Consider the following 25267-nt stretch of genomic DNA (forward strand, 5'->3'; position numbering starts at 1 on the left):
TAAATGTCAAATGTAGCCTTCGCTCATTTGGTGCACATTTTCGAATCAGCTTCTGTTCAGAATAGGCGCGCCCCAACTTGACGCCCAAACCCTTTAGAGGCTGAGAACCGGACCCGCCCTAAAACTGGCAAAGCTTTTCCCCTGATACCTTTGCGGCACAGCTCTAGAGGCAGGCAGGCAGGCAAATGATTGTCATTGTCCGTTTTATGTTTCATTGTTGTCATTGGCGTGTTGTGTGCGTGTGTGTGTTGTTGTTCTTGAATTTTGTATTTGTATTAGTGAGTGCTTTTGGCATTTTTCGCAGCGGCTGTTTAATTGATGCGCTCCGTTCTTGAACTCATAAATTTCACTTGTCTTTCTCACCCCCCCCCCCCCTCTCTCGCTCTCCTACGCTCACTCTCGCCCGCTTTCATTTCTCTGTTACAACAATAAAAATCAAATTTAATACAAAATTAAATCAAGTTTGTTCGGCTTCCTTCAGCTGAAGCTTCATTTGCTGACGTTGCGCCTGCTGCGTCTGTTTGTAGTTTTTTGCTTATACCCTGAAATTTTCAGCAAAAGACAAAGGGGCATGCACATTTCTGCCCATAAACTATTTGATACCCGAGCGGGATCAATCAGCAGCTGCATCGGTCTCAGAGCTCGAATCGCGGCTAGAAGCTAAAAGAGAGGTTGCTGGTTCGTATCTTTGAATTGAGCTTTGCTAGCTGGGCAACAGGGTATCAGTTAGTCGTGCTTTGCCCTCAGTTTTTTTTATAATTTTCTTTCATTGTGGCAAGTTGTAGCCGCAGCTGGCACGAAAAATTTCAACTTTTGGCCAAGTCTTCGCTTGTGTCTCTGTCTGTCTGCCTGTGTGTGAGTGTGTGTGTGAGTATGTGTGTGAGTGTGTGTGTGAGTGTGTGTATGAGTGTCTGTATCTTATTTAATTTGGCAGACTGTGATGAGAGGAGCGAAGTATGTTGAGCATAAGATGCCGCCGCATGTTCGTTGACTTTATTTGCTGTGTGTAATAAAATTAAAGCCCTTTAGCTATTGTACTTTGGAGGAGAGAAAAAAAAAAAGGGAAGAAAATACAAATGCAAAAGAACAAATTGTAGCCGCACACATACACGCACACACATGAGCAGCAGAAGAAGGGCAGAGGAGCAGTTGCAGGAACAGGACGAAGACGCCGACGACAGCAGCCAGCAGCTAGGAGCGAACCAACGAGCCATGAATGTTGCTCTTAGTTGTGGATGTGGCCATTAAGTTGGCTTTTTTATAGTCCTAGTTACATGCCGGCGACTAGATGGGCAACGGGGAAAGGGCAGACGGTGGCACGCAAGGGGCGGACATAAACTTTGAGCCGAAGCATATTGAGAATATTCGCGCTGTTCTTTAGCTAGTTTATATCGTATTATATCTTCGACTTTGGTAATGAACTCCAGAGTCCAAAAGAAAGGCTGCCACCATCGAGTCCCTACGATATGCACAAAAAAGCTATATACTCTAAATAAACTAGATGCAAGAGGGTATGCTATTTCTGTGCGAATGCTTGGTAACAGGACGACAAGTTGTACGTCTGTCTACGTCTCTCATATATCATTCAAAGTCCTTATTCGATATCTACTCCCATTGTCATCATATCGATATATATCAGTACTTAGATATGGTTTTCTCAGCATAGCTCTAGGATTATAAGAGCTTCATACGCCGACATTATACACAGATTTAACATCTTTTACTTTTTGATTACTTGCGTTCAGTCCCCTTAAAATTGGAAGAAACTCGGGCTTGGGTGTATGCTCACTCTTGTATGCCACGTTTAGGCATACGTTTAGGAAAATTGCATTGCGATCGGACTCTAAGCACCGAAGATTCATAACCTAGCTAGTATATATGACTGTGCAGGGTATTTTCTAGTCGAGCACTTCATACAAGTAGGTTAAATATTTATCCGTCAGTTGTTTAGAATTGCACACAAATGAGCTGATTTGCCGATTTGCTGATTCATTTCGATTTCATCGAATTTTCAGCTGGGAATTGCAATTGTCACCTCTCAAATTGCAACCCTGGTAGCCGCTTCCTGTGGCTTTCGACCTCTCCCCTCGGGAACATGCTCATGCACATTGTTGTAAATGCATATGAAATACACATTTTCAGGGCACATCCCAAGGGGATGGCAAATGCGTGTGCCTACAATAGCACAGATTGAAAATTAAGCTTATCTCATTTGTGTACAATAGATAATTTTGGTTTCCATTTTTAATAACGCTCCCGTTCCCATTGACCCCATATCAAATCAGGGCTGAGTAAGAGCTCCAAAAGCGAAAAGCTAAAATAATTTATATTCAGAACTTACGAATTTCGGCTGCATTTCGAACAATTGGACAGCCCGCAAGCATACATATGGCGAACAGATGTTAAGGTCCAGCCTAATGGAACCCTCCCCACCAAGAATTGGCCATCTCCCCAATCCACGCCAATAACTTTCTACTCGAACTTATTTAGTCTTACTAAGACAAAAACATTTAATTAACTTACACTTGACATTATTAAAAAACTTTCATGTCACGGCTTGACGGCACTAACAAAGAGCACAAACAAATCGATATTTATCGATTGTTATGCAATTATTTCGAATTTGCATTGCACCTCGCTTTGCTGAGTTTTCTCTCGTTCGGTCGGTACTCACCTCCACAGTGATCCTTGAAGTCGTCACAGCAGTCGCCCAGCTTGAGGCAGGCGTGATCGCAGTAGCATGGCTTGTCGCTCAGATCCTCGATGATCGCATTGACCGGCGCCTTTTGCACCACGCACGACGAGTCGCGTCCGTTGCAGCAGAGCTGCGCTTCCCGGCACGAGCCGCCGGCGGCCAGCGGCAGCTGCTGCCCCACGCCCAGCCAGAGGAGCGCGGCCAGCAACAGTCCGCCCCTGGCGCCCAGGGGGGCGTGACGCATGATACGTTGCGACATTTGCGAGTTCTCGATAAACGATTTCAATGGGCTCTAAATATGGATATATATTTTATATATATGTGACGCAAACACAGACAGTGTATATGTGTGTGGGTGTGTGTGTGTGTGTGTGTGTGTGTATGCAAATGCAATTTACGCCCAAAAGCGGAAATTAAAACTAAAATTGAATTATGGCAATTGTGTGTGCCAGCAGAGACCAGAGCCAACTATCGATAGATACATTGTGGTGTTAAGGGGGATTGCCGAGGGGAAGAATCGGCTGAAAATCAAGCTGAAAGAGCGCAGATACCCTGGACTGAGAGATGGCTGCGGGATGAGCGGCCCAACTGTTCCCGTTTGAGTCATATAATAAAGCAGACACCGATTCAATGCGATATATGTCGAATATAAAGCAGCTCAGTTAAGATATATTGAAAAACACGGATTTCCAGACAAAAACTGACTTTACGACAGGTTCTTTTCATATATGCTATATTAGCGGATGGTAAACAAAATAGTTGCATGCGAACCGCTTTCACGATTATTCCACGCATGCGAGTGGAATTTGCCGAAGCGCCGTCTTCATCAAATTTCAGCTTTCTAGCTTTCTTACGGTTTGGGCTGTGCGTTGTTCATCAATCAGTCAGTCAGTCAGTCAGTCAGTCAGTCAGTCAGTCAGTCAGTCAGTCAGTCAGTTTTATATATAGAGATTATAACTTCGGTGCTTAAAGTCCGTTCTTTATCAAATTTTCACAGCTTCAATATGATGGGTTGCTTAAAAGAAGAAGAGATAGACAGACGGACACTAACAAAGCGACTCAGATCGTCGTACTGGGCAAGAATATATATTTAAAGAGCAGATTTAACGCAAAGGTGGCAACCCTGTCGTTCGCTAGCATTGCTTTTCTCAGGGAATCGAGCAAGTTGATCGGAAAGAACCAACTAGAAAGTGGGTGAAATTGGCTGCAGTTTGTTTTTATAACCGAGTACTAAAAAGTTGTCGATACGTTGTTGTATAAAGTCGTGCTAAAGTTGTCGAGGAACAATTTAAGTTAAATATTAAAATATTGATAGATAGAATTCAAATAAATTGATTCATAGATACATGTGTTACTGATGCAATGATACTTTTTTAATTATTCTTCCCCAATTCCTGTCTCCCTCAATCCCTTCTATTACTGGATATGCCTAGCTGGCAGAGTTGCCAGCCCTACATATATGCGTATACCTAAAGTTTTCGGAAAGGCTTTCCTCTCCATTTTTAGGCACTTTTAACACGTTCAGGTTTTAAGAACTTGATCCTTAAAGAAGTAAATCTTCGACCGAGTCGACTGGATTCGAGCCTTTGGGCTATTTTCCTTGTGACAAAATGCAAATACCCTCGTTCTGGCTGGGGGGCGTAAGGAGAGTATTAGGCCAGAGCAGGCCTTCGATATTGGCAGCATTAGCACAATTTGAACTTCTAGGCGAACAGGCGACTCGATGCAAAGTAGGTCGAGACAAGGTGAACATGCAGGAGGCGCTACCTGGCGCTAAATCAAGTGAAAGGGTTGGGTCGAGGGAGATGGGGGTGTTGGGGGTAGGGCTGCGCATGGGGAGCTGTTTTGCATAAAATATTGAAGCAAACGGCAACAATGGAGTCGCAGAAAAAGGGGCAAACGGCGAATCGATGGCATTCGGCACGGCCCGTCGATTGGCGGGTTGAGGTGTTGGGCAGGTGTAATAAAACAAAGACTTCAATTTTCATAAATCGTTGCGAACTGCAGAAATCGTGAGAAGCGATTGAGAATTTATATTAACAGCTGTGGCAAGAAAAGGTCTGACAAAATCAATCGACTGGAAGTGAATGCCAAAGCGAACGGACTCTCATTGTATCCGTCCGTACAGCTCCCCTCCCGCCCGTCCCTTAAGTGTGTCACTTCAGTTCCGTTTCGGCAAATAAAAATAAAAAGCGGCAAATGATGCAACACTCATTGAAAACATATAAAGATGTATTCACATACATTTATGTCTGCGCAAAAAAAACGGCATTTCAAATGAACTTAAGAATTATAAGATATGAATATCGCGGGCGTTGAACCGGGGGCTTCTCTTGTTCGCCAGGCAGACGCTCTTCCCATAAGCTAATCGTTCCCCGAAGCGCGGCTCAACTTTGAATAGGATTTAAGTTGAGAGGCTACCAAATGGTTTGATTGATTGATTTATCTCTAAGTCCCCCCCTCGAGGCTCTTCTCTACTTTACTCATAAACTTTCCACAGAATTGGACCTAAAATGGAAAGGTCAACAAGAAAACTGGAAACGATCAATCATTAAGAAAAATTTGACTTAATAGAGAAACGCGTTCAGATATTCATTTTGCGGTAGACTTAGATTCATAAATGGATTTTTTCATCCGATTTACCCCATACCGAAGCTCGGATGAGGCCTTTGTCTGAAAAGATTTGATGGATCCAAAGGATCTAACACCTATAAACTATCCACAATTAAGATTATTTTGAATCAACTATGAAACGTGTTCAGATATTCATTTTGAATCAGATATTCGAATGAATCAATTGTGATTCAGCTCCGAATTTTCCGAGAGCTGAAGGGAATGATACATGGAGCACTTTGCTCCATCCCGAATCACGGCTGAAGTCTTTGTCGGAAGACATCTGATGGATCCATAAGATCCAAATACTATTTACATATAATTTTTAATACAACTTCTGATTTTCAAAATTGTTTACCTAAAATTAAAACTGAATACGACTCAAATGCGGGTCTATAAAGTTTTGAATACGCACTGCACTTTCGAATAACGAATCACAGTTATGTATGTGAACTATAAGCTGAATATGTAGGCTATATATATATATCTAACGACACTTTACAACCCAAACATTCACTTTCAAAACATTCACATTCACACTCACACTTCGACTCAAATGAATACAATCGCACTTATTCGAACTAACAACAATATACTTTGAATATGAATCACACTCATAACGGAAATCGTTTCAGTCAAGCACAAGAATTTAAATATGTTTCGCACTCAGAACAGACGGCGCCGAATTTGCAATTAAGCTGCGGTGCACTCAATTGCAATTGAGTGCATTCTGGCCAAAGGCTGCACTCACTCAAAACAAAGCGCGCTCAGCGAAACAAACGACTCGAAACAGACGCGGGAACATGCCGCTTGTGCCGTTATTTAATTTAACGGAACTGCCGAAAAACAGGCAGAAATAAAGAACACAAAAGCAGGGCACAAATTTAAAGCGGGCCATCAAAAAAAAAAAACACATACACAGACAAAGCAAACTAAATTTCCGTTTTATATGGGACTACGTGTGTGTGTGTGTGTGTGTGTGCGACACCAGGCGACATAAATGTGTTTAAATGATTAATAACTTTTGTCACTCCTTTCTCGCACAAGCGAATGGCGCACTTTGTGGCGCGGTTTCAGTTTCACTTATCAACAAAAACAAAAAAAAACAAATGCAATAAAACAACTACAACACAAGCAAACAGGATATAGCTGAGGCACAGCTGAATATAAAAATCCAATAACCGCGAAATTCAGTGGCTGCGGCCGCCTTTTGGCTCCACACGTGTTTCGCTTACGGTACTTAATTCCGTTATTTGACGTTGGTTGGTTTACTATTGCGCGACAAGTGCGAACACTGCGAAAGCCGGTCGACGACTGTGGCAGCTGCTATGCTGCGTGGTGAGTTATAAGGCAACACAAGCAGCCAGTCGCCTGTCGTCTGTCGGCTGTCGGCTGCACTCGTGCTTCGGTTCGGCTGGCCACTCGGCTCGCCACGTTTGAGTCGGTCTGCCTGAGCCTCAGTTCAGCCGCTGCTTGACACGTGCAAAGCGCTTTGATTTGTTTGTTTTGAGTGGGTTTGCCTCGTTGTGTGCCCCGCAGTCAAAAAAGCCGGCAATGCCGTTATGCTTGCATTTCCCAAAAGTAGATATAAAAATAAAGACAGTTAGACAAAAACAATAAGACTCTCATTCGGTGGTGAGTTTTTAAATGCCCGCAGGCCAGACAACAGAGACAATATTTACTCTAAAAGCTATCGACCACGGAGTTCTTAAATCAATCTTATCGCCACACACACACACACACACAGGCTTAAGCAAAAATAAATTCAAAAATATTTAATAACCTGCTTTGAACACAGTTTGATTGCGAATTCAACTCTTTAACGCTTTGCGACAGGCGCTGGCATGTTTGAGTGGACCCTAACTCACCTCTTTAAGTTTGGGCAAATGCACAGGCTGTTGTGAGTAGATCCTAATTCACCTTTTGAAGCACAATGGCTCTTAACTCACCTCTGCAGGCTTTATGAAGTGCAGCTTTGAGCGCAGTCGGACGCAGCGTGGGCTAAAACTCACCTCTCTAATTTCTGTTAGGCTTAGTTTTAAGCGCAGGCATTATTGAGTGGGTTTTAACTCACCTTTTCGATTTCCCGTAATGCTTTCATTGTTGTCATTATTTGTACCCTCTAGAAGTGGCTTAAAGAAGGGGTATATTGACGTTTTGCTAGGATAAAATTATGAAATGTATAAAATTATATCGACAAAAATATACTTATTTAGGTAGGTCCAGAATACTTCACTTCTTAGATGCCCTTTTTAAAATTAAGATTAATTGAGCTGGATACAGGGTGTCTTCTCGCCAGGCACTCATGACTTACTTATTTTCCCTAGTTTTAAAGTTCTACAACAGTGAATTTTATAATCGAGAAGGCGTTTAATAATCGAGAAAACTGTTTTTTCATCTAGTTAGCTTTCACGTTCAGATCTGGGGAGACCCTGTATGAGAATTCGGCAACATTCATTCTGAATTTAGCTCTGGAACAAACAACAACTGAAAATTGTTAGTGAAAAAAACAGCCAAATAATGTTGTGAGAGAACAAAATAAAAAAGACAAAAAAAAAAAAGGAAATGATGTTAAAAAAATAAATTTCGAAAAAAAATGTGAATAAATTTTTTATGTTTTGTGAAATATAATGTTTTTGTTTTTCGTTTCAAAATCTAAACATGAACTCGAACGAAATATTCTAGCCTTATAATACCCTAAAAAAGTACAAAAATTGGGGGGTATCCTGTAAGGAAAGCAGAAAAAGAAAAACCCAGGTAAGTATAAAACTGGAACAAAAGCAGGAGAAACTAAAGAAAATTGTTTGGTTTTCCAGAAACAAAGCCAAAAAGCAAAATGACAAAAAAGAAGACGCATTTGATTTATTTGATTTGAATTCCATAACACATTTTTCACAATTCCATAGTTCAATATGTTTAATTAAACGCAACAGTTGCGCAGCTACAGTCCGAAGTCCAAACCTTCCAACACTTTCCAACACACTTTTCCAACACACTCTGAAGCAAAGGAATCATCAACACGAACACATGAACGGAACAACGAACAAAGAACAACGAGCAACGGAACATTGAGCCAAAGAACAACGAAGAACGAACCACATTTCCACGAATCCCAAATACCTCGATCACAACTACTTCGAACCACGAACCAGTTCCACGTTCCATTCCCATGCATTCCCGTTGCAGCGGATGTTCCAATGAACCAGTTAAAAAGACGGTAAGCTCTTGGCTTGGATCATTTTTGATAATGCTCAGCTTCTCGATTCCCCAGTTACTCGGCCATTGCGATTTCAAGCCTACGGTACCGCGACCGCAAAACCATAATCCACTTCCTTAACCAACCCCAACCCCACCCCACCCCCTCCACCGCCAACCGTCCAGTTGAACCAGTTGAACCAGTTCATGAAGCAACCCGAGGTCGGCGCGAAGGATTTGCGTACTTGAAAGCGACACTGGCCCATCCGGTTTGCTGCACTTGTCAATCGTTTGAAATATATGCTTCACTTTAGACATACATACGTATATGTGTACATGAGCTTGTGTTTTCCCTGTAGTCCACTGTAGTGTCTGGTGTCTAGTGTAATTTTAAGTGTAGTCCTCGCGTCCCACTCTTCCCTTAAAGAGGCGTGGGCTGTTCCAAGAGGTTCCCTTCCGTGGAATAAAGAGGATTCCAATAATGCTACAACCTATCTGGAACGCAATCAAAAATTTAATCCCTTTATTGGTTCTATTGCAAAGCGAAAGTCTGAAGCTTTATCATCGACAGCCTGAACCTGTTTAGAGCTTAAACTCGTTGCGAATTACAACACGTTAATGACGGTAAAAGGGAGAGGGTGAGGCTGAAATAACTGAACAATATGAGCAAAAGCTAAGTTTCTACAAGGAGCTATAAATAAATCTGCCACAAAAGCTTATGGCTAAAATCAGCTACAAACGGCTACAAAGATCTTACAAAAGCTAAAAACGGCTTAAAATAATTAAAAATAGCTGGAATAGCCTTAAACGCGTAATTTGCGACAAAAAGTTGCCGTCATAGCTTCACCTTCGGTTGCCAAAATATAGCCAAAACACGCCAAAACAACCTAAAACTAGCTACAAACGGCTAGAAACAGCCTAAAAGTGCTCAAAATGGCTAAAATAGCTTTCGAGCGAAAATGTCAGTCAATTATCAGTCTAGCCAAATTCAGCTAGAAAATAGCTAAATTGAATGGCAACTAACGGAGCGACCCTCGCCGCAATGTTGAACGCTGACTTATCGTCACGTGCGCACTTGCACTTGGCATCGGCTGCAGGAAGGGGGCGTGTGGGTGTGGGCGTGGCAATGGCCAGACAATGGGCTAAGTTGACACAGTTGCATAGATTTTGAGACGAGACACGTTCCAACAAGGGGCGGAAAGTGTGGTGGTGGGGGGGGGGGGGGGGGGGGAATAGGAAGCAAGTGACATTTATGCTGACACCAAAAATCATCGTCAACAACAACAACAACAACTTCCACCCGCCCAACCCCTCCGCACCCCGCACTATCAGCCCAACTTCGCAAATATTTGCCGGCTAGGCAAACTTGTGGCCTGGCCAGATAGTGGGCGTGGGGCGTGGGGCATGGCAGTTTGCATGCGCCGTATTTCCGCTCCAGATCATAAACAAAGCCAAAGCGAGTGCCAATGCGAGTTGTGCATGTTCCATGTTCCATGTGCCATGTTCCGTGTTCCACTTTCCATCCGTTCCCGCTGCAAAGACCGGCAACAGGCGGAACACCTGCGGGCATTTTGGCATTGCACACTTTTAGGCGGCGCCTCTTATTCTGCAGCAATTAAAAGCAGAACAACTTAAAACAAGAACATTTTAGATAGTTGCCGACGCCTGTCACCGACTGCATAATACCCTGTACGGCGCAAGAGGAAAATTAAACAAATTCTCCTTCTGATTACCGAGTTAAATACGTAACATTTTCTTTTTTTCTTAGACTTCTTATAGATCCACAATAACCTTGAAACTAGTTCAGTTCACAGTTCACACTCCACAATCCACAATAAATGGACACTAGTTCACGGTTCACGGTTCAAACTCACCTCGAGTTCGATTGGTGAAACTAGTTCTTTACATGCGTGTATCTAGATTTTGATTACCGCGCTCAAACTGGAGTCCATATAGATTTCTGCTTCAAATTCGAAAACCCGATACACCCCTCCCACAACTTTTCGTACAGGGTATAGGAAATTGGCCAGCGGCTGCATTTTGCCAACTTAATGCGAGACTCTCGTTCTGAGCAAACACAATAGCTGACTTGAAGTGCATTGTGCGACAGAAAGAGAGAGCAAGTGAGAGAGGGCGAGAGTGCGAGAGAGAGAGAGAGAGAAAGAGATATGCAGCAATATTTGGTGCATATTTCCAGCTAGGCCTCGGCTTGGGCGTGGACAATAACAGTAAATATGCTCCAAATTTATTATTATTAATTTCTTTTTTGCCCGAAGCTAGAATAGACCTAGATCTTTAGGCACAGAAATTTCAGTCGGTTCTACTCTATTAATGTCATAATTATTTGCTCGGTTCTATTTTGATTCTATACGTAATCCACTATATGATCTGTTTGTATGCGAAACAGTTGTGAATGACTGCTTGACTGATTGATGACTTTTCACTGCAGCTAACCGGATCCACCCGCAAGTGTGGAATATTAGTGAAAAAATGATGGGAAACTTGATTGGGATATAAGCTACGGTTGAACCGCAGCCGAGACTATGCAATAGTCTAGCTTTACGTGATTGACTGACTGATTGAGGAATTGATTGACTGATTGATGACTTTTCACTGCAGCTAACCGAATCCACACGCAAGTGCGGAATATTAGTGATAAAATGATGGGAAATTTGATTGGGAAATAAACTTCAATTGAACCGCAGCCGAGACTATGCAATAGTCTAGCTATACGTGATTGACTGACTGATTGAGGGATTGATTGACCGATCTGTCTGTCTTTGAGACATTTCTTCTAACGGCATTTCCTATATATGTGAAGTAAATAGATTGTAAGAGCCTGTTCGATATCTTATCAGAGACTATGCAATATATATATCTATCTTTGCATGATTGACCGACTGATTGAGGGATTGATTGACTGAGGCATTTCCTTTACATGTAGATTTACAGTGAATCTGTTTGAGAACCTGTTCGATATCTTATCAGAGACTAAGCAACAACTATCCTTTATTACATGATTGACTGACTGATTGACTAATTGATTGATAGTTCTGTCTGTCCATTTTTCATCACGTACACAATACAGCCTACTCGTTCCCAGTTCCGAGTGGAGTGAGTGTGAGTGTAGACAGATTGAAAATACCTAACTTTGACCACACATCCAACGCGTTCCCCAGCTCCAAGTAGATTATTTGATATTTAAGAGCTCGTACACAGATTGAAAATACCCATACATATTCCGATACTTCCCACCCATTCCCAGCTCCGAGTAGAGTACTCTAACTTGTTGCTATGCCCTCGCTCGTACCTACACACTTTTGCCGGCTATATATTGACAAATTTTCTAGAGTATGCCCCAATGCAAGTCCCTTCTAGTCTTTGGCAATGGCATTGTATGTGGCGTGGTGAAGGGGGGGGGGGGGGGGGGGGGTGAGGTCGGAGAGGATGGGAGATCTACAAGTTGTCTCTGGTTGCGGCCAAAAAAGTGTTTTCAATATCATAAATTTATAAATATAATTTTTCAGTTCTATTGCAAGCGAACATCTGTGGATGCCTGTTGTATGTGTGTGTGTGTGCCTGTATGTGTGTGTGTGTGTGTGTGTAAAATTGTGGTGCCGTCGCACGGGCCCAGTTGAAACTGTGCCAAATGCCGGAGACGGCGACAGTTGCAATTTGTGCGCCGCGTCTCGAACAACGTGTCCAAAAATTGTTGTTCTTCTTGTTTTTGTTCTCGTTTTTGTTGTTGTTGTTGTTGTTGTTTTTGTTGTTGTTGTGTTTTATTGCTGTAATCGTTTCATAGCATTATTAAATGTCGAGCTGTTAAACGCGCCCAACAAGCCCTCCGTCGCCCCCCACGACGTCCCTTACAAGCCGGGCTGACATCCATGCTGAGCGCGTAAAAATTATCAATTAAAATCAATTTAATCGTTAATCGGACGCCTTTACCAAAATAATAAAAAAAAAGGCCGGAAAAGCAGAAGAAAATGCCCGCAAAAAAACATGTAAACATAGTTGCCAGCGTTGCCATATGAGGGGGCCAATGGGGATATGGGTTATATGGTGGAGAGGGCAGGGGGGAGGGCAGGTGGGCGGGTCCTGTGCTGGCAGCATAATTAAAAATTAATTTACCACACAATAAATATGCATATTAAATAGCTGTGCGTGTGCGTAAACATTTTAATAGCTCGACCAAAATGAAAAGCCAAATGAAAAGGCAAACAAAAACGCGAAATAATGTCATTTGATGCACCTGTAGATGTGATTATAGTTTTGTCATTAAATGCAATTATATATTTATATATATATATTTATAAATATACATATGTATATGTATATTTTTGATCTAGCCACAAACATCCGGCCGTGCGTCTGACTGAACGCAGCAAATTCGGCAGAGCGTAAGACTTATGTATATCGTATGCAGAAAGTCTTTATCATATTAATTTTCGATATTTTTTGCCTCTTTAAATCGATTAATATCGATTTTGAGCATTTAATTAAGAGCTGAGCTGGAAGATTTTAAGAGCAGAGATTAACAACAGTTCACTTTTTGGTCAGTTGCTCCGATCCGAAAGGAAAACAGACTTTCAATAGCTACTCTCTCTGCCTCTTGATATCGATAAATATCGATTTTGGTTTAATATAAATCTTAAGTACAAATGGAAAATTTCAAAAGCTACATTTACAATAAGTCGATTTTTAGTCAGCTCCTGCGATTCACCACAAATGGAAAGAGATTTATGATATCGCCTGCCTCATTCGATATCTCCTCCGTCATCATATCGATAAATATCGACTGTGGGCATTTAATCTTTAGCATAGCTCGTATATTTTATGAGCTCGATATACAGATTCACAATGGTTCAGTTTTTGACCAGTTTCTCCGATTCGCCACAAATGGGAAAAGATTAATGATATCTCCTCCCTTATATCGATAAATATCGATTTTGAGCACTTAATCTACATTTTAATAGCTGGATACAGAGATCAACAATATTTCACTTTTTGGTCTTTGGAATATTTTCCCAGTTGCTAGCCAAATTCAAAAATATAAGAAGTTCATTCCGATCGGACCACAAGCACCGAATTTTACTCCAGAGTTTTGCGCTGGGTTCGGGTATCACGCAGTCGGACACAGTCTCACTTTTAGTTGCTTTCATTGTTATTAGAATTTGATTTTCATGCTCAGATTCTGTTTGCTGTTTTTCATAATAAAAAGAAATGAGTTATTTTTGGATGGCCGCAGGCAAATCTTAGATTTATAGCTAAATAATAATAAAAGGCAGCAAAACCGAAAGCCAAATATTCGTGTTTTCGCATTCTCTCGCAGCTAATTGAAACGCATGAAAATTCCTTAAGCCCAAGAGGAAAAACAGAAAGAAAAAAAAAACGCAATTGAAAAACCAAAACAAACCGCGCCGCATGTTGTGGAATTCCGACGTTGACCCGCAGCGTGGCCAACACCGTGCAACGCCGGGTGACAGCAGCGGGGCAAGCAGGAGGGGGTCTGTTCTGCGTTGCGTGTTCCGTGCCTATTTTTGGGCCACGGCAGCTCGCAGCGGCGCGTCCTATAAATAAACGCCATATACAAGCAAATATTCCCAGCCAAATGTCGGCCCCCGCCTGCCCTGCCCAGCCCCAAACCGACTCCATGCCACATGCCACATGCCACATGCCACAAGTCGCAAGAATGCCCGCAACACAATTGGCGGATAGTTAAAACTACTTTTTTTTTTCGTTCTATATCTAAGCATTAGAGGTTTTGATTACATTTATCAAAATAAACACAAGTTCTCTTTCATAGAAAACTTTAAAAATAAAGATCAGTCGGGAGTGCTCGACTAGAGGCTACTCTGTCATATGGCTGTGCTTCGGTCTTTTCCAGCTCAATTTTTTGGTAAAAACATTCTAGAATAACTCAAGTATTCTTAATCGTATCTCAATGAAACTTTCCAGTCATAAATATATGATCAAATTGAATATACTTATATCCCAAGGCGCAAGGCGCTCACCCTTTACAATTTCTGGGGGTACGGGGTGAGGTATTCAAAAAGTGAAATATTCCAAATTTGTAGATACTATACACGCAACTACATACCAAGTTTGGCGTCTCTAGCTCTAATAATCCTCGTGTTATGCTTAAAATATGATTTCTCTAAATCGATATTTATCGATATAAATTTAAAATGGAAGCAGTTATCGATGTCAGCTCGTTGTTCTGCACAAGCATATGTATATATTATGTTTTGGCAGTTGCATTCTTCTGCCTGTTACATAAAGCTGCACGAAATCATGATACCCTTGCTCAACATTCACAGGGTATAGCCATATATGTCATATTTTAGCGAGCACGCAGTCAATATATCTCGTTCGAACTGAGCTTTTATGGTGCTCCAAGCTCTCAGCTTGCAACTGAATCTATGTGCAGCAGGTGGCAGATGGGCAGGTGGGCAGGTGTGGAAGTGGGTGGTGGAAGGTGGAAGGTCTGTGTAGTCTGGCGTTTAAATTGTTAACTGAAAACTGGCACCTGTTGAGGCGGGCACGCGCTGCCCTCATCGAGGCATTCAGCGTTGAGTGTCTTTTAATTGCCAGCTGTTGACAGGCAGCACCTCCCCCCGCCCCTTCACCGAGCCCTTGTCGCCAGATTGGACCATCGGCGAGAAGGGGGGGGAAGAGGCCCGGTTGTGATTAATGAGTCGAACCGGACTATGGCAGAGCAATTAGAATACAATTAGCAGGGAATGTGGCCACTAATGAGCGCACTTTTGCAGAGACGCCAGCACAAACAACATGCCCAGGCCCAGGCCCAGGCTCAGGCCAAGGCTCGCGTCCAGGCGAAGGAAACCGAGCTGGAGTCGGAGCAGGACTTGGCGCCGGCGTTTCGCGTGGCGCACTCGGAACTGTTTGGACGCTATTTGGTGGCGAATCGCCAGCTGGCGGCGGGCGAGCTGCTCATCACCGAGCAGCCGCTGGCCATTGGGCCCTGCGTCAGCTGTGAGCCCGTCTGCCTGGGCTGCTATCGTCCCGTCCAGCTGACGGCGCAGCAATATCGCTGTGCCGGCTGCGGCTGGCCGCTGTGCGGCGCCAGCTGCCGGGGAATGCAGCAGCGACGGCTTGGCCACACGGAGGAAGAGTGTGAGATTTATGGGCAGCGACGCGGTTTGGCCGCGGAGCTGCTGACGACGCATGCAACGCCCGACCAGGTGCGGGATCTGTACGAACTGGTGCTGATCGTGCGCATTGCGCTGCTGCGCCACCTGACGCCGGATCTCTATGCGCAGATCCGACGCATGGAGTCCCACACGGCGGCGCGGCGCGAAAACGCGACGCTCTGGCAGCACTACGAGCAGAAGGTGGTGCGACGGCTGCGCGATGACTGGCAGCTGCAGCAGCTGGAGGCGGCGGAGCTGCACGAGATCTGCGGCATCTTGGACGTGAACTGCTTTGAGATTGGACAGCATGGCGCCAAGGCGCGCACGCTCTATCCGAGCGCGTTCCTGCTCGCCCACGACTGCAGCCCCAACACGGCACACACGGACGATCCACTCAGCTATGCCATCCTGTTGCGCACATCGCGCGCCGTACGCGAACAGGAGACTCTCACGCTCAGCTATGCGTACACGCTGCAGGGCACCTTGAAGCGGCGCTCCTTCATCCAGGGCGGCAAACTGTTTTGGTGCCGGTGCCGGCGCTGCGCCGATCCCCGGGAGCTGGGCAGCGACTGCAGCGCTCTCGTCTGCAGGTCCTGTCAGCTGGGCAGCATACGAGCCATCGATCCGCTGGACCAGAGCGCCGACTGGGCGTAAGTAGATCCCCATCTCGATCCCAATCCCGATCTCGATCTCGATCCATTCATCCGAACACTGCCTAATCCATGCTCCTTTTCAGCTGCGATCGCTGCGCTCATCGTCTCAGCGCTGTCCAGCTGGAGCGTCTCCTGGATCGCATCAATGACGATCTGGAGTCCATCGATGTGCACGACATTCCCGCACTGGAAAACTTTCTGGCACGGTGAGATATTCAAAATCATCCAAAAATATCTAAAAATTATGTGATCATAAAGAAGTCTGGAATATAGCTGGAAGATACTCTCTAATGATCATATTCCAAATTTCAAAACCATCTTTCATTGGTTCTCTGAGTTCCTTAATAACCATGTGATCATAAAGAAATTTCGTATATAGCTGGGAAATACTCCTATCTAATTGTATACCACATTTGATTATTCTGTTTTAAACATTCTCTGAGTTATCCAAAGTTGAAAAATCATCTGATCGTTGCTCCGAAATATCTATTTACCAAATTGAAGACTTAGGTTTCGGGGCGTTTCTTGGTTATCTTCAGCTAGCAAGCATGCACGTCTGATATTACCCGGCATTGCCCGTTGTATGCACAAGTGTCTGTTCTTCCATATATTCCCACAGGGTGCTTATTAATCTCAGGTTCTATCAGAGCTGGACCTAGAAAATTTATTATATAGGTTCTCACAGGCTTAACATGCAACCATATTTGGGAAAGTGCGGAACTGTCGACTATTATATCTTTTTAAAAAGTGCTTTTTGAACTCAGGATCTAACGCGGATAGAACCAACAAAATTTGATAGATGGGTTCGCAAACCCTTAAAGTCGAAAGAGGAAAGGTAGAATTTTGGAATGATTGAAAGATAACTCTTGGCTCTTAAGCTCTCAGCTGTGGACTACTGAATAAAGCTCAGGGGTAGTCAAAGACGGAGTCAAAGGCTTTTCTGAACTTTGAATAAAACTTCAGCTGACTTGATTGGCATACATGTAGGTACCGCGAGGTGCTGCGTCCGAATCATTATCTGCTGCTGTCGGCCAAGTACTCGCTGTGCCAGACCTATGGCCGGATCGAGGGCTATCTGCTGCCGGAGTTGTCGCCGCAGGATATTGCGCGCAAGGAGCGCTATTGTCGCGAATTTCTGGCCGTCATCGATCTACTGGAGCCGGGTCTGACCCGTCTGCGCGGTGAGTGCACAGATCACCTACAATTTCTAGCACTACAATTCGTTCACTCGCAGGTGTCATCATGTACGAGCTGCATGCTCCGATTATGGTGCTCGCCCAGCTGGGCATGCAGACGGGCCAGATGTCGCGCCAGGAGTTCCAGAAGCGCATCAACGAGGTCGTCAAGCTGCTCACGGAGAGCGCACACATTCTACAGCTGGAACCAGCCGGTTCCAGCGAGCACGAAATGGGTCGAGCTGCCGCCGATGCGCTCATCAAAATGGGCTGCTAAAACCCAAAGAACTTCCATCTATAGAGCTTTGTATGCCCATGCATATATTCATTGTTGTCGTCCATGTGAACTCGAATCTCAGACGAGCTGTGCCAATGAAACTTGCTCCAAGTGCTAGCCATACCAGCAGCTGGCTAAGAAATCCAATTCGTTTGGATAACTGTACTATATGATACAGTATAACACTTTATAACAAGGAACGTATCCATCCCACGCTATGTGCTGGTGTGAAACTGTCTTTTCTTTTTTTTTACTTAACTAACTTAAGGTTGTATAATCGAATAATAGAATTAATTATTTATAGAACAGACTTTTATATTGTAGAATCTAAGCTTTAAAACTGTTTGGTAAAACTGTTATACGCTGTCTCAATTAAATGTGGTGTGAAAAGGTTAACTGAAGTGACAAGGGTATTTTTTTTTTTTTTGGGATGGGTATTCAATTAAAAGTCATAAATCGAAAAGTAAAGATAAATTAAGGTTTAAGGTTCTCGTTAAGTATCTGCATGATATCCCTCACTTTCTAGATACCACCGCACACTGTATACATAAAATATATAGTATGCTCATACTTCTCTTTGCCATATTTAAACGTTGAAAATATCACAAAGATCGGGCTTAAGACAACGAAGTTAATCAAGAACACATTTCTTATGGATAGTGTGTGGGGTAAGTGCAGTCTCTGCTGTGTACAGGGTATCGTCTGGTCGAGCAATTAAGCCCAGCAGCTGCTGTAAGCTCTTATGTCCTTAAGAAGCTCGCACTGGACAGAGAGCGAGGCGGTACTGCAAAACTTGACAGAGGGCAACAATTTTTAATTAGCCAACATTTCGCTGGGACTCGTCCCATTATCTCTGGTCCTCAATGTTGCCAGGCAAATCGAAAATGCAGAAACTGTAATCTGTGACGTCTTTTTTGTTTTTGTTTTTGCCAGTGCTTTGGCTTTGTGTTCGCTTTTTATGAAGAATGCAATAAAAAAAAAAAACCAGAACGCGCACAACTTTCGAGTTCAGCTCAGTTCAGTTGAGTTCTATTCAGGGCTCAGCCTGAGAATCCTTGTCCGGCTAATTGCGCCCCGTAACGGAAACTGAAACGGAAACGGAAAAGGCGACGGAAACTCGAAACGACAACAGAGCAACGGAAATGGTCAGACAAGTCGCTGATGCTTCCCCCCGCGCGGTCCCCTTGACTCCTGCACTTTGCCATTGATAGTTGACGGCAAGTTGAACTTCTATCGCAATGTTAATTAATGCATATTTTTGACGCCGCTTTCAATGTGACCTGGCAACGCCCAGCGACCAGCACCCAGCTGGCAACACCGGCGAGCTGTTGTCCCTCTCTCTCTATCTCCCTCTCTCTCTCTCTCTCTCTCTCTGATAGTTGACAGCCAGTTAAACTGCTATCGGACTGTTAATAAATGCATATTTTTAACGCCGTTTTCGATATGATGGCAACACAACTTCTCCTTCGAACTGGCTACACTGGCGAGCTGCTCTTCCTCTCTCTCTCTCTCTCTCTCTCTCTCTCTCTCTCTAGTATATACTGCTTGTCAAGTGGCTGCCATAAGTCTGTCAGCTGCAGTTATTTTGACGCCGCTTTCAATGTGACAGCAACACAACTTCTTCGTCGACGGCCTGGCAACGCCCAAAGCCCTAAGCCCAGCACCCAGCCGGCAACACCGGCGAGCTGCTCTTCCTCTCTCTCTCCCTCTCCCTCTCCCTCTCTCTCTCTCTGTCTTTTATTGCTTGTCAAGTGACTGTCATTAGTCTGTCAACTGCAATTTTCACCCAAGTCTTACATATTCCATTTAATTATATATAATGTATATTACTTAACTTCTAATTTCTTGTGTGCTCTTGGGCGCTTGTTTATATTGTTATACTTAATTTTTTATAACAACAAAAAAACAATTCCCTTAACTTTCGACAACAATTTCAATTAGATATCATTTTTAATGTGTATTATAAATACGTTGACATTTGCAGTTAATATCCCTTAAATATTTCTTAAAAGTTTCATAAAAATCGGACTATAAGCGCCGAGCTAAGCGAAGAAGGAGCGCATCGAGTTTCCAATTAGAAAATGGTGTCTCTAATGTGAATAATTATTTTCTAAATATTTCAAAATATTATCAAAATTTTGATAGTTGCTATTAGAATAGGACTTATCCCCTCTGCCTCTCTCTCCGTCTCTTTCTATTGCTGCAGCTAGATCTAAATGTAAGACATAACTCATTTTCCAATTGGATTTATTCCAATTTCATGTAAGCTGTCTGTCGGCAACAGGTGGATAACTGTTTAATGCAGTGCTTATTCAGTTACAAAGCTGCAGCGGAAACGGAAACGGAAGGATGGCCATCATGTAAGACAGAACGAAGGCCAGGCACACACACACACACACACACACAGAGGGAGACAGATACTGAGCATGTGGTTATAAAATGCAAAGGAAGACATTCATAAGAATGAGAGGCAGTTCTTTATTTCATAATAATTGTGTGGCAAGCAACAACAACAGCAACAATAATAACAATAATAACAAAAGCGAAAACAACAACAACAGTAATAATAGCAATGTGCATCTTTGCTTTGCTTAGATAAAGTCACACAGAGATTGAGATACGTTTCGGGTTGAGATGCAGATGCAGATACAGATACAGATACAGATGCACATTTCCCAGTAACAAGTGTCGGACGGAACATTCGAGCGCCAGTCGGTTGTGCAACTGCGACTTGACGGGATTGGAGACGAGGACTGGGTTGGGGGGAGAGGGTGTTGGGTAAGGTGTCTGGGCGGAGGTATCAAAATTGCGTTCATTGATACAAACATGCAAAAATACCCAGTGAGACTCTGTGCAAGACTTATGCAAATCAATTTACACAGAGCAAAGGCATTTTCCATGTTTTTCCAAGAGTGAAGAGTAGAGGGAGAAGTGAAGAGAGAGAGGGATAAAAAGGGAGAGAGAAGGAGAGAGAGAGGGAGAGAGAGAAAGAGAGGTTTAACTACATCGCTAACACCTTCTTTAAGAGGTGCTAACTGACGAAGGTCACTTTCTGGAGGCGAGAAGAATTGAGTAGAAGCTTCTTCCTTCTTGAAGAAGCACCTTTGCTCAGTTCTACAACATTTCGAAGAGAGAGAGAGAGAGAGAGAGAGAGAAAAGTTCGGCCTTTCGTACGGCCTAAGTGGCTTCTGTCCTCTTCTCCTTCCTAAGGATTCAGCTTTGCTGCGTTTCCTAACTGACTTTCTTCAAAAACTTCTTGTGAAAGAAAACAATATTGAAAAATTTCAGGCACCTTTAAATTTATGAAGTCGTGCAAAAGTCAGGTGGTGGTAAGTACTTTAAGCTGCACTGCTGGCGGGTCCCACTGGGCCTTACGCATGCGAATCTATTGCAAATGCACTTATATAAGGGAGCATGTGTGTGTGTATTTTACAAAGGCATAAATGAAAGAAAAACAAGAAACGGCAACAACTAAAAGCGTACGATAAATATAAATTGCATTGTGCAATAATCTTCAAAGTGCAACAAAGTAAAAACAACAACAAGAGGCAGAAGCATCAGCAAAGGCGCCACAACAACACGCAACACAATGAAAATCTGAGGCGGGAGCGAGAGCTGGAACGGGAGCAGGAGCTGGAGAGGTAGCTGGAGAGGGAGCAGGAGCAGGAGCAGCAGCTGGAGCGAGAGATGCATAAAGCCACATAAAAAATAAGACGATGCCAGGCAAGCAGAGCAAACGCAACGACAACAACAGAGAGCGCTTCATTTGGCAATGCCCGACTAGGCGATACCCTGTGATTGTGTTGCAGTCTCGAACAAAATCGGTGCTTAGAGTCCGATCCCAATAAAATTTTCAGACCTTAAGCAAGACATACAAAAGTGAGCATATACCAAAAGCTGTTTGCATCAGAGAGACCTTGCGAGGCCTGGCCATAGTATATATACGCTTTATGGTGTCGTTCTGTTACGTGCAGTATACCCTGTTTTGCGCACTTTCAATGCGTTCGGGGTATAACAACAACGGCTTCGTCAGGACGTTGCCACACAAAGTAAACGAGGCAGCCAGGTTGCCCAGCCGGCAGGACTTTAGCCAGCAGTTGGCTGAACGCCCAACCGGGCGCCTCCTGCAAAAAGCTGCTGTTGTTAACTTCGTAATGGGCCAAAGCCAAAGCCAAAGCCAAAGCCATTGACGTCGCTTCAATGGGGCACATTCAGCCCGAGAAGGCTTCCAATTCCGTAACAGCCAGCTGCGATCCATCTATGCGCTGGCTGCCTGATTTCTCAAAATTGACAATAACAAGGCACTAAAAGGCATTGGCAATATAATTAGAGATTGCATAAGGCAATATGGAAAAGACAAATGTACTAAAAATAAGCCAATGTTCAATAATTCCATCTAAACAGACCCCAGAGGTGGACCAGCCTGCTGCCAGATCCAGCCAGATCCGTCTCTTACCAGATGAAAGGACGTCGGTCTTTCTTACTTCTTCAGTTCAATAGCTTGGCTCGGAACGTAGCCTCGCAAGAGTATTTACTATTTTCTTTCCCGCTTAAGTGCTACTCAAATATGTTCAGGTCTACGTATGAAGATTTCCCTTTTTTTGGAATGGAATCAAATCTGACTATCAGTTGCATGGAACCCCGCTAGGTGGCGCCACTGGCGTGCAACCGCAACATTATGGCGAGAGCTGATAATGCCGAGCTGTATCTTTTGTATTTACTTCTGCGCCACATGCAACATGCGACAGCGACGTTGGCAAGGATAACGCCACGAGACGCTACCCAGCTGAGGGCGTGGGCGAGGGCGAGGCATGGCTATCAAAAGTGTTGCTTATTAAAATAAAATTTATTGCTTGTTTGCTGATAAAAATGAAGACAGACGCCAGCGAGCGCCAGTTGCCTAGCCCGCCAGCTACCAGGGGACGCCACTGCGCAAGCTGCAGCTGCAGCTGCTGTGTGTGGCACGTAAAAGTGTTAAAACGATAAGCGGCGATAGCGCCAAAACATAAAGAATATTTCTGCAGCAGGAGCTGCAGCATCATAAAGCCATAAAAGCAGTGCACAAAAGGGATCCAAGGACGTAGCAAGGCAGCCCGAGCCGGAGCCGGAGCCGGAGCCGGAAGCGGAAGCTAAACAGGCAACTAGACAAAAAACAGAAATGCAATTAAAGGTGCGCAAAAGCAATGCAAATAAGCGACCAGCTTAATGAGCCACTCGCTGCAGCGTCCACAGATTCAGTTATCCTTGGAGCAAAGGCTACTTGGACATGCCCCACCCATCCCTCTGGCCACTTGAGAATGCTCAACTCACGGGAGCAGCCGGCAACTGTCAGCGATTGTCTCAAGTGACAAAGTTATTTGGCTCCAAATACCCTAACAAAGGGTATTTGTCAGGATTCAATTAAGTGGTAAATCAGAATATGCTTAGTCCTTATCACAGAAAGTCTTTTCGATTGATGCAACTAGTAAGGTCGTTGGTTCTAATCCTAATCTTAGTCTTAAATTGAATGATTAGCTGATCATTTAATAAGTATACTCAACCATTAAGTGAGGTCACTGGTTCAAACCCTAGTTATAGCAGGATACGACTTCATTATCTTACCTTACTGATTAATAAAGACATTCATTTAGTGAGGTCACTGGTTCAAACCCTAGTTACACCAGAATATGACTTTATGACTAATTGTCGCTGGTTCAAATCCTAATTCCCAGAACTTTCTAGAAAAGTTTCTCGCTTACATAAATTGGTTGTGATCACATATGTGATCATATGTGATCGCTGTAAGTCTTTCGAGTAAAAAGAAGGTAAATGGTTCAAAGCCGAGGCTTAAGAGTGCTCTAGATGAGAGTGCTTGACTAGAAGATGCCCAGATATATTCGGTAATAAATCAGCAGTCATGGCTGGTCGAGCTGCCATGCTGCGGTTGCTGGTTCAAACCCTAAATAAGTGGCCTTTGGCTAGTGCTATTGAAGCCATAAGTTCAGCTCAAGTCAAAAGTCTTAGACTAGGAGTCTGAATATTTAAATCTTGGTCTAGACGATTTAAATTGCAGTAAAACCAGATAATCTGTACAAGCTAGGGTATTCTAAATGCGACATGTATTTCGTTTTCTTGCCCCCACTTGAAGTGTGTTGTCTAGACGACGACCAAGTCCAATTCGAATGCCAAATCCCAATCAGAAGCACACCAAACACAATTGCCAATCAGCCATTTGTTATCCGCCTATATTTGGAGCAACAAAGTTAACAATCTGTAATGCCAGCTGCATCAGTAGTTGTAGCCAATCTCGCTGAGGAGCGTATTGCCATCGGCGGAGCCGGCGGCGGCGGCGGAAATAACAGAGTCCTGCAGGTTGCGCAGCAAGCGATGCCGTAGATGCATTGTCCGGAGGCGTTGCATGCGCCGCTTCAGGTTGCAATAGACGGGACAGCAGTCCGGAAAGGGCTTGTACATCAGATCCTCCTCATCGCCCTGCTCACACTGGTCCGGCAGTATATCCAGGCAGCTGGCCATAAATAAAAAAAAGGAGAAGTACCAAAGTTTTGCATTAGCAGGGAATAAGAATGGGGGGGGGGGGGGGGGGCGGGATTGGTTGGGTTGAACTGTTGGCATGCATTTGGATTGGCATGCGACTAGAAAATCTATTCATTTGGCACTACTCGTTGGGTCTAGATATTTTTTCCACTACGAAAATAGACCTGGAGCGCGGCATTATCTGATTGTTCTCGCAGAACAGGTTCGAGCAGAGACTGAGCAGGACGAGCCGGCGCGGCAGGAACTTCGATTGCTCCCACATGCAGCGGCGATAGGTGCCTGTTGAAGAAGTCGAGCGGCTGTCAATCGGGGCTAGAGACATCATCTTGCCAGGAATTACTCACGCAACACGCTGTTGTCGCTCTCGCTGGAATCGTCGGCGCTGTAGCCGCGCTGCAGATGATAGCGCTTCATGTGGAACTGGCCAAAGGCGTCGCAGCTGCACAGCCAGACCAGGAGGCACACGGCCAGGCTCCCAACCAACTGCATCACATACATCCTCCACGCTCTATTTCTCTCTCGATATATATATATATATATATGTGTGTGTGTATATATATGTATCTATATCTACGCTGTGTGTGTATTGCGAACTGTGCGAGGCGGGCGACTGATGTGCGGCAACTACGCGCCCAACTCACACCATGGTTCCCAGCAAGCGGCCACTAAAAGCTGCTCGACATTACGTATACGCAACGTATTGCCGCCTTGCAAGTGTGTGTGTGCGTGTGTGTGTGTGTGTGTGTGGCTAAATTGGCCACAGCACTTGATTAAATCAACAAACAAACAAACAACAAAAAACTATGCGAATGCAAATTTTTGCGTTTTACATTCGCTCACGATTAACGCCAGCCACACACCCTCCCCTCCCCCACCACCAACTGCTGACCTAGCATGAATATGAATATACACAGTCACACTCGGATCATGGACAGCACAGTGCTATCCGCCAAATTGTCATAATTGTCGCC

The 25267-nt window shown here is 44.0% G+C and overlaps 3 protein-coding genes and 1 long non-coding RNA gene across 8 annotated transcripts in view; 2 read left to right on the forward strand and 2 right to left on the reverse strand.

Moving 5' to 3' along the window:
• vex (somatomedin B and thrombospondin type 1 domain containing protein vexed) overlaps positions 1 to 6615 on the reverse strand; it is a 102851-nt gene extending 96236 nt beyond the window's left edge. Inside the window, exons 1-2 of one of the 3 annotated variants that reach the window (XM_032440400.2) lie at positions 6549 to 6615; positions 2675 to 2987 (exon numbers count right to left, since the gene is read on the reverse strand). In XM_032440400.2, coding sequence (XP_032296291.1) covers positions 2675 to 2954 — 280 coding nt within the window. In that variant the 5' untranslated portion in view covers positions 2955 to 2987; positions 6549 to 6615. Of the gene's footprint in view, positions 1 to 2674; positions 2988 to 6490 lie in introns of all 3 variants that reach the window. The other 2 variants (XM_002058147.4, XM_070210107.1) reach the window with 2 other exon arrangements.
• A 1169-nt stretch (positions 6616 to 7784) lies between these two features.
• Positions 7785 to 8838, forward strand: LOC26530458 (uncharacterized). Its single transcript, XR_001449815.3, has 3 exons — positions 7785 to 8065; positions 8125 to 8525; positions 8580 to 8838. It is a non-coding gene; the product is annotated as an uncharacterized lncRNA (long non-coding RNA).
• Positions 8839 to 12189: 3351 nt separating this feature from the next.
• SmydA-4 (SET and MYND domain containing, arthropod-specific, member 4) lies at positions 12190 to 18151 on the forward strand. 2 transcript variants are annotated; one of them, XM_002058144.4, is made up of 5 exons: positions 12190 to 12507; positions 15277 to 16307; positions 16394 to 16516; positions 17298 to 17491; positions 17545 to 18151. In XM_002058144.4, the coding sequence occupies exons 1-5, from the start codon at positions 12490 to 12492 to the stop codon at positions 17760 to 17762; spliced, it is 1584 nt and encodes a 527-aa protein (XP_002058180.2). In that variant the 5' UTR covers positions 12190 to 12489; the 3' UTR covers positions 17763 to 18151. The 2 variants fall into 2 exon arrangements, with proteins under 2 accessions (XP_002058180.2, XP_032296289.1); XM_032440398.2 differs by lacking the exon at positions 12190 to 12507 and having other exon boundaries at positions 14304 to 16307.
• Positions 18152 to 23958: 5807 nt separating this feature from the next.
• Positions 23959 to 24927, reverse strand: LOC6634567 (uncharacterized protein CG1552). 2 transcript variants are annotated; one of them, XM_002058143.4, is made up of 3 exons: positions 24641 to 24927; positions 24461 to 24575; positions 23959 to 24267 (listed from the first exon to the last, which is right to left on the reverse strand). In XM_002058143.4, exons 1-3 carry the CDS (start codon positions 24792 to 24794, stop codon positions 24030 to 24032), a joined length of 507 nt encoding a protein of 168 aa, XP_002058179.1. In that variant the 5' UTR covers positions 24795 to 24927; the 3' UTR covers positions 23959 to 24029. The 2 variants fall into 2 exon arrangements, with proteins under 2 accessions (XP_002058179.1, XP_015025088.1); XM_015169602.3 differs by having other exon boundaries at positions 24422 to 24575; positions 24641 to 24926.
• Positions 24928 to 25267: the final 340 nt, after the last annotated feature.

Source organism: Drosophila virilis, chromosome X, assembly GCF_030788295.1.
Source record: "Drosophila virilis strain 15010-1051.87 chromosome X, Dvir_AGI_RSII-ME, whole genome shotgun sequence".
In the NCBI taxonomy this organism is placed as follows: domain Eukaryota; kingdom Metazoa; phylum Arthropoda; class Insecta; order Diptera; family Drosophilidae; genus Drosophila; species Drosophila virilis.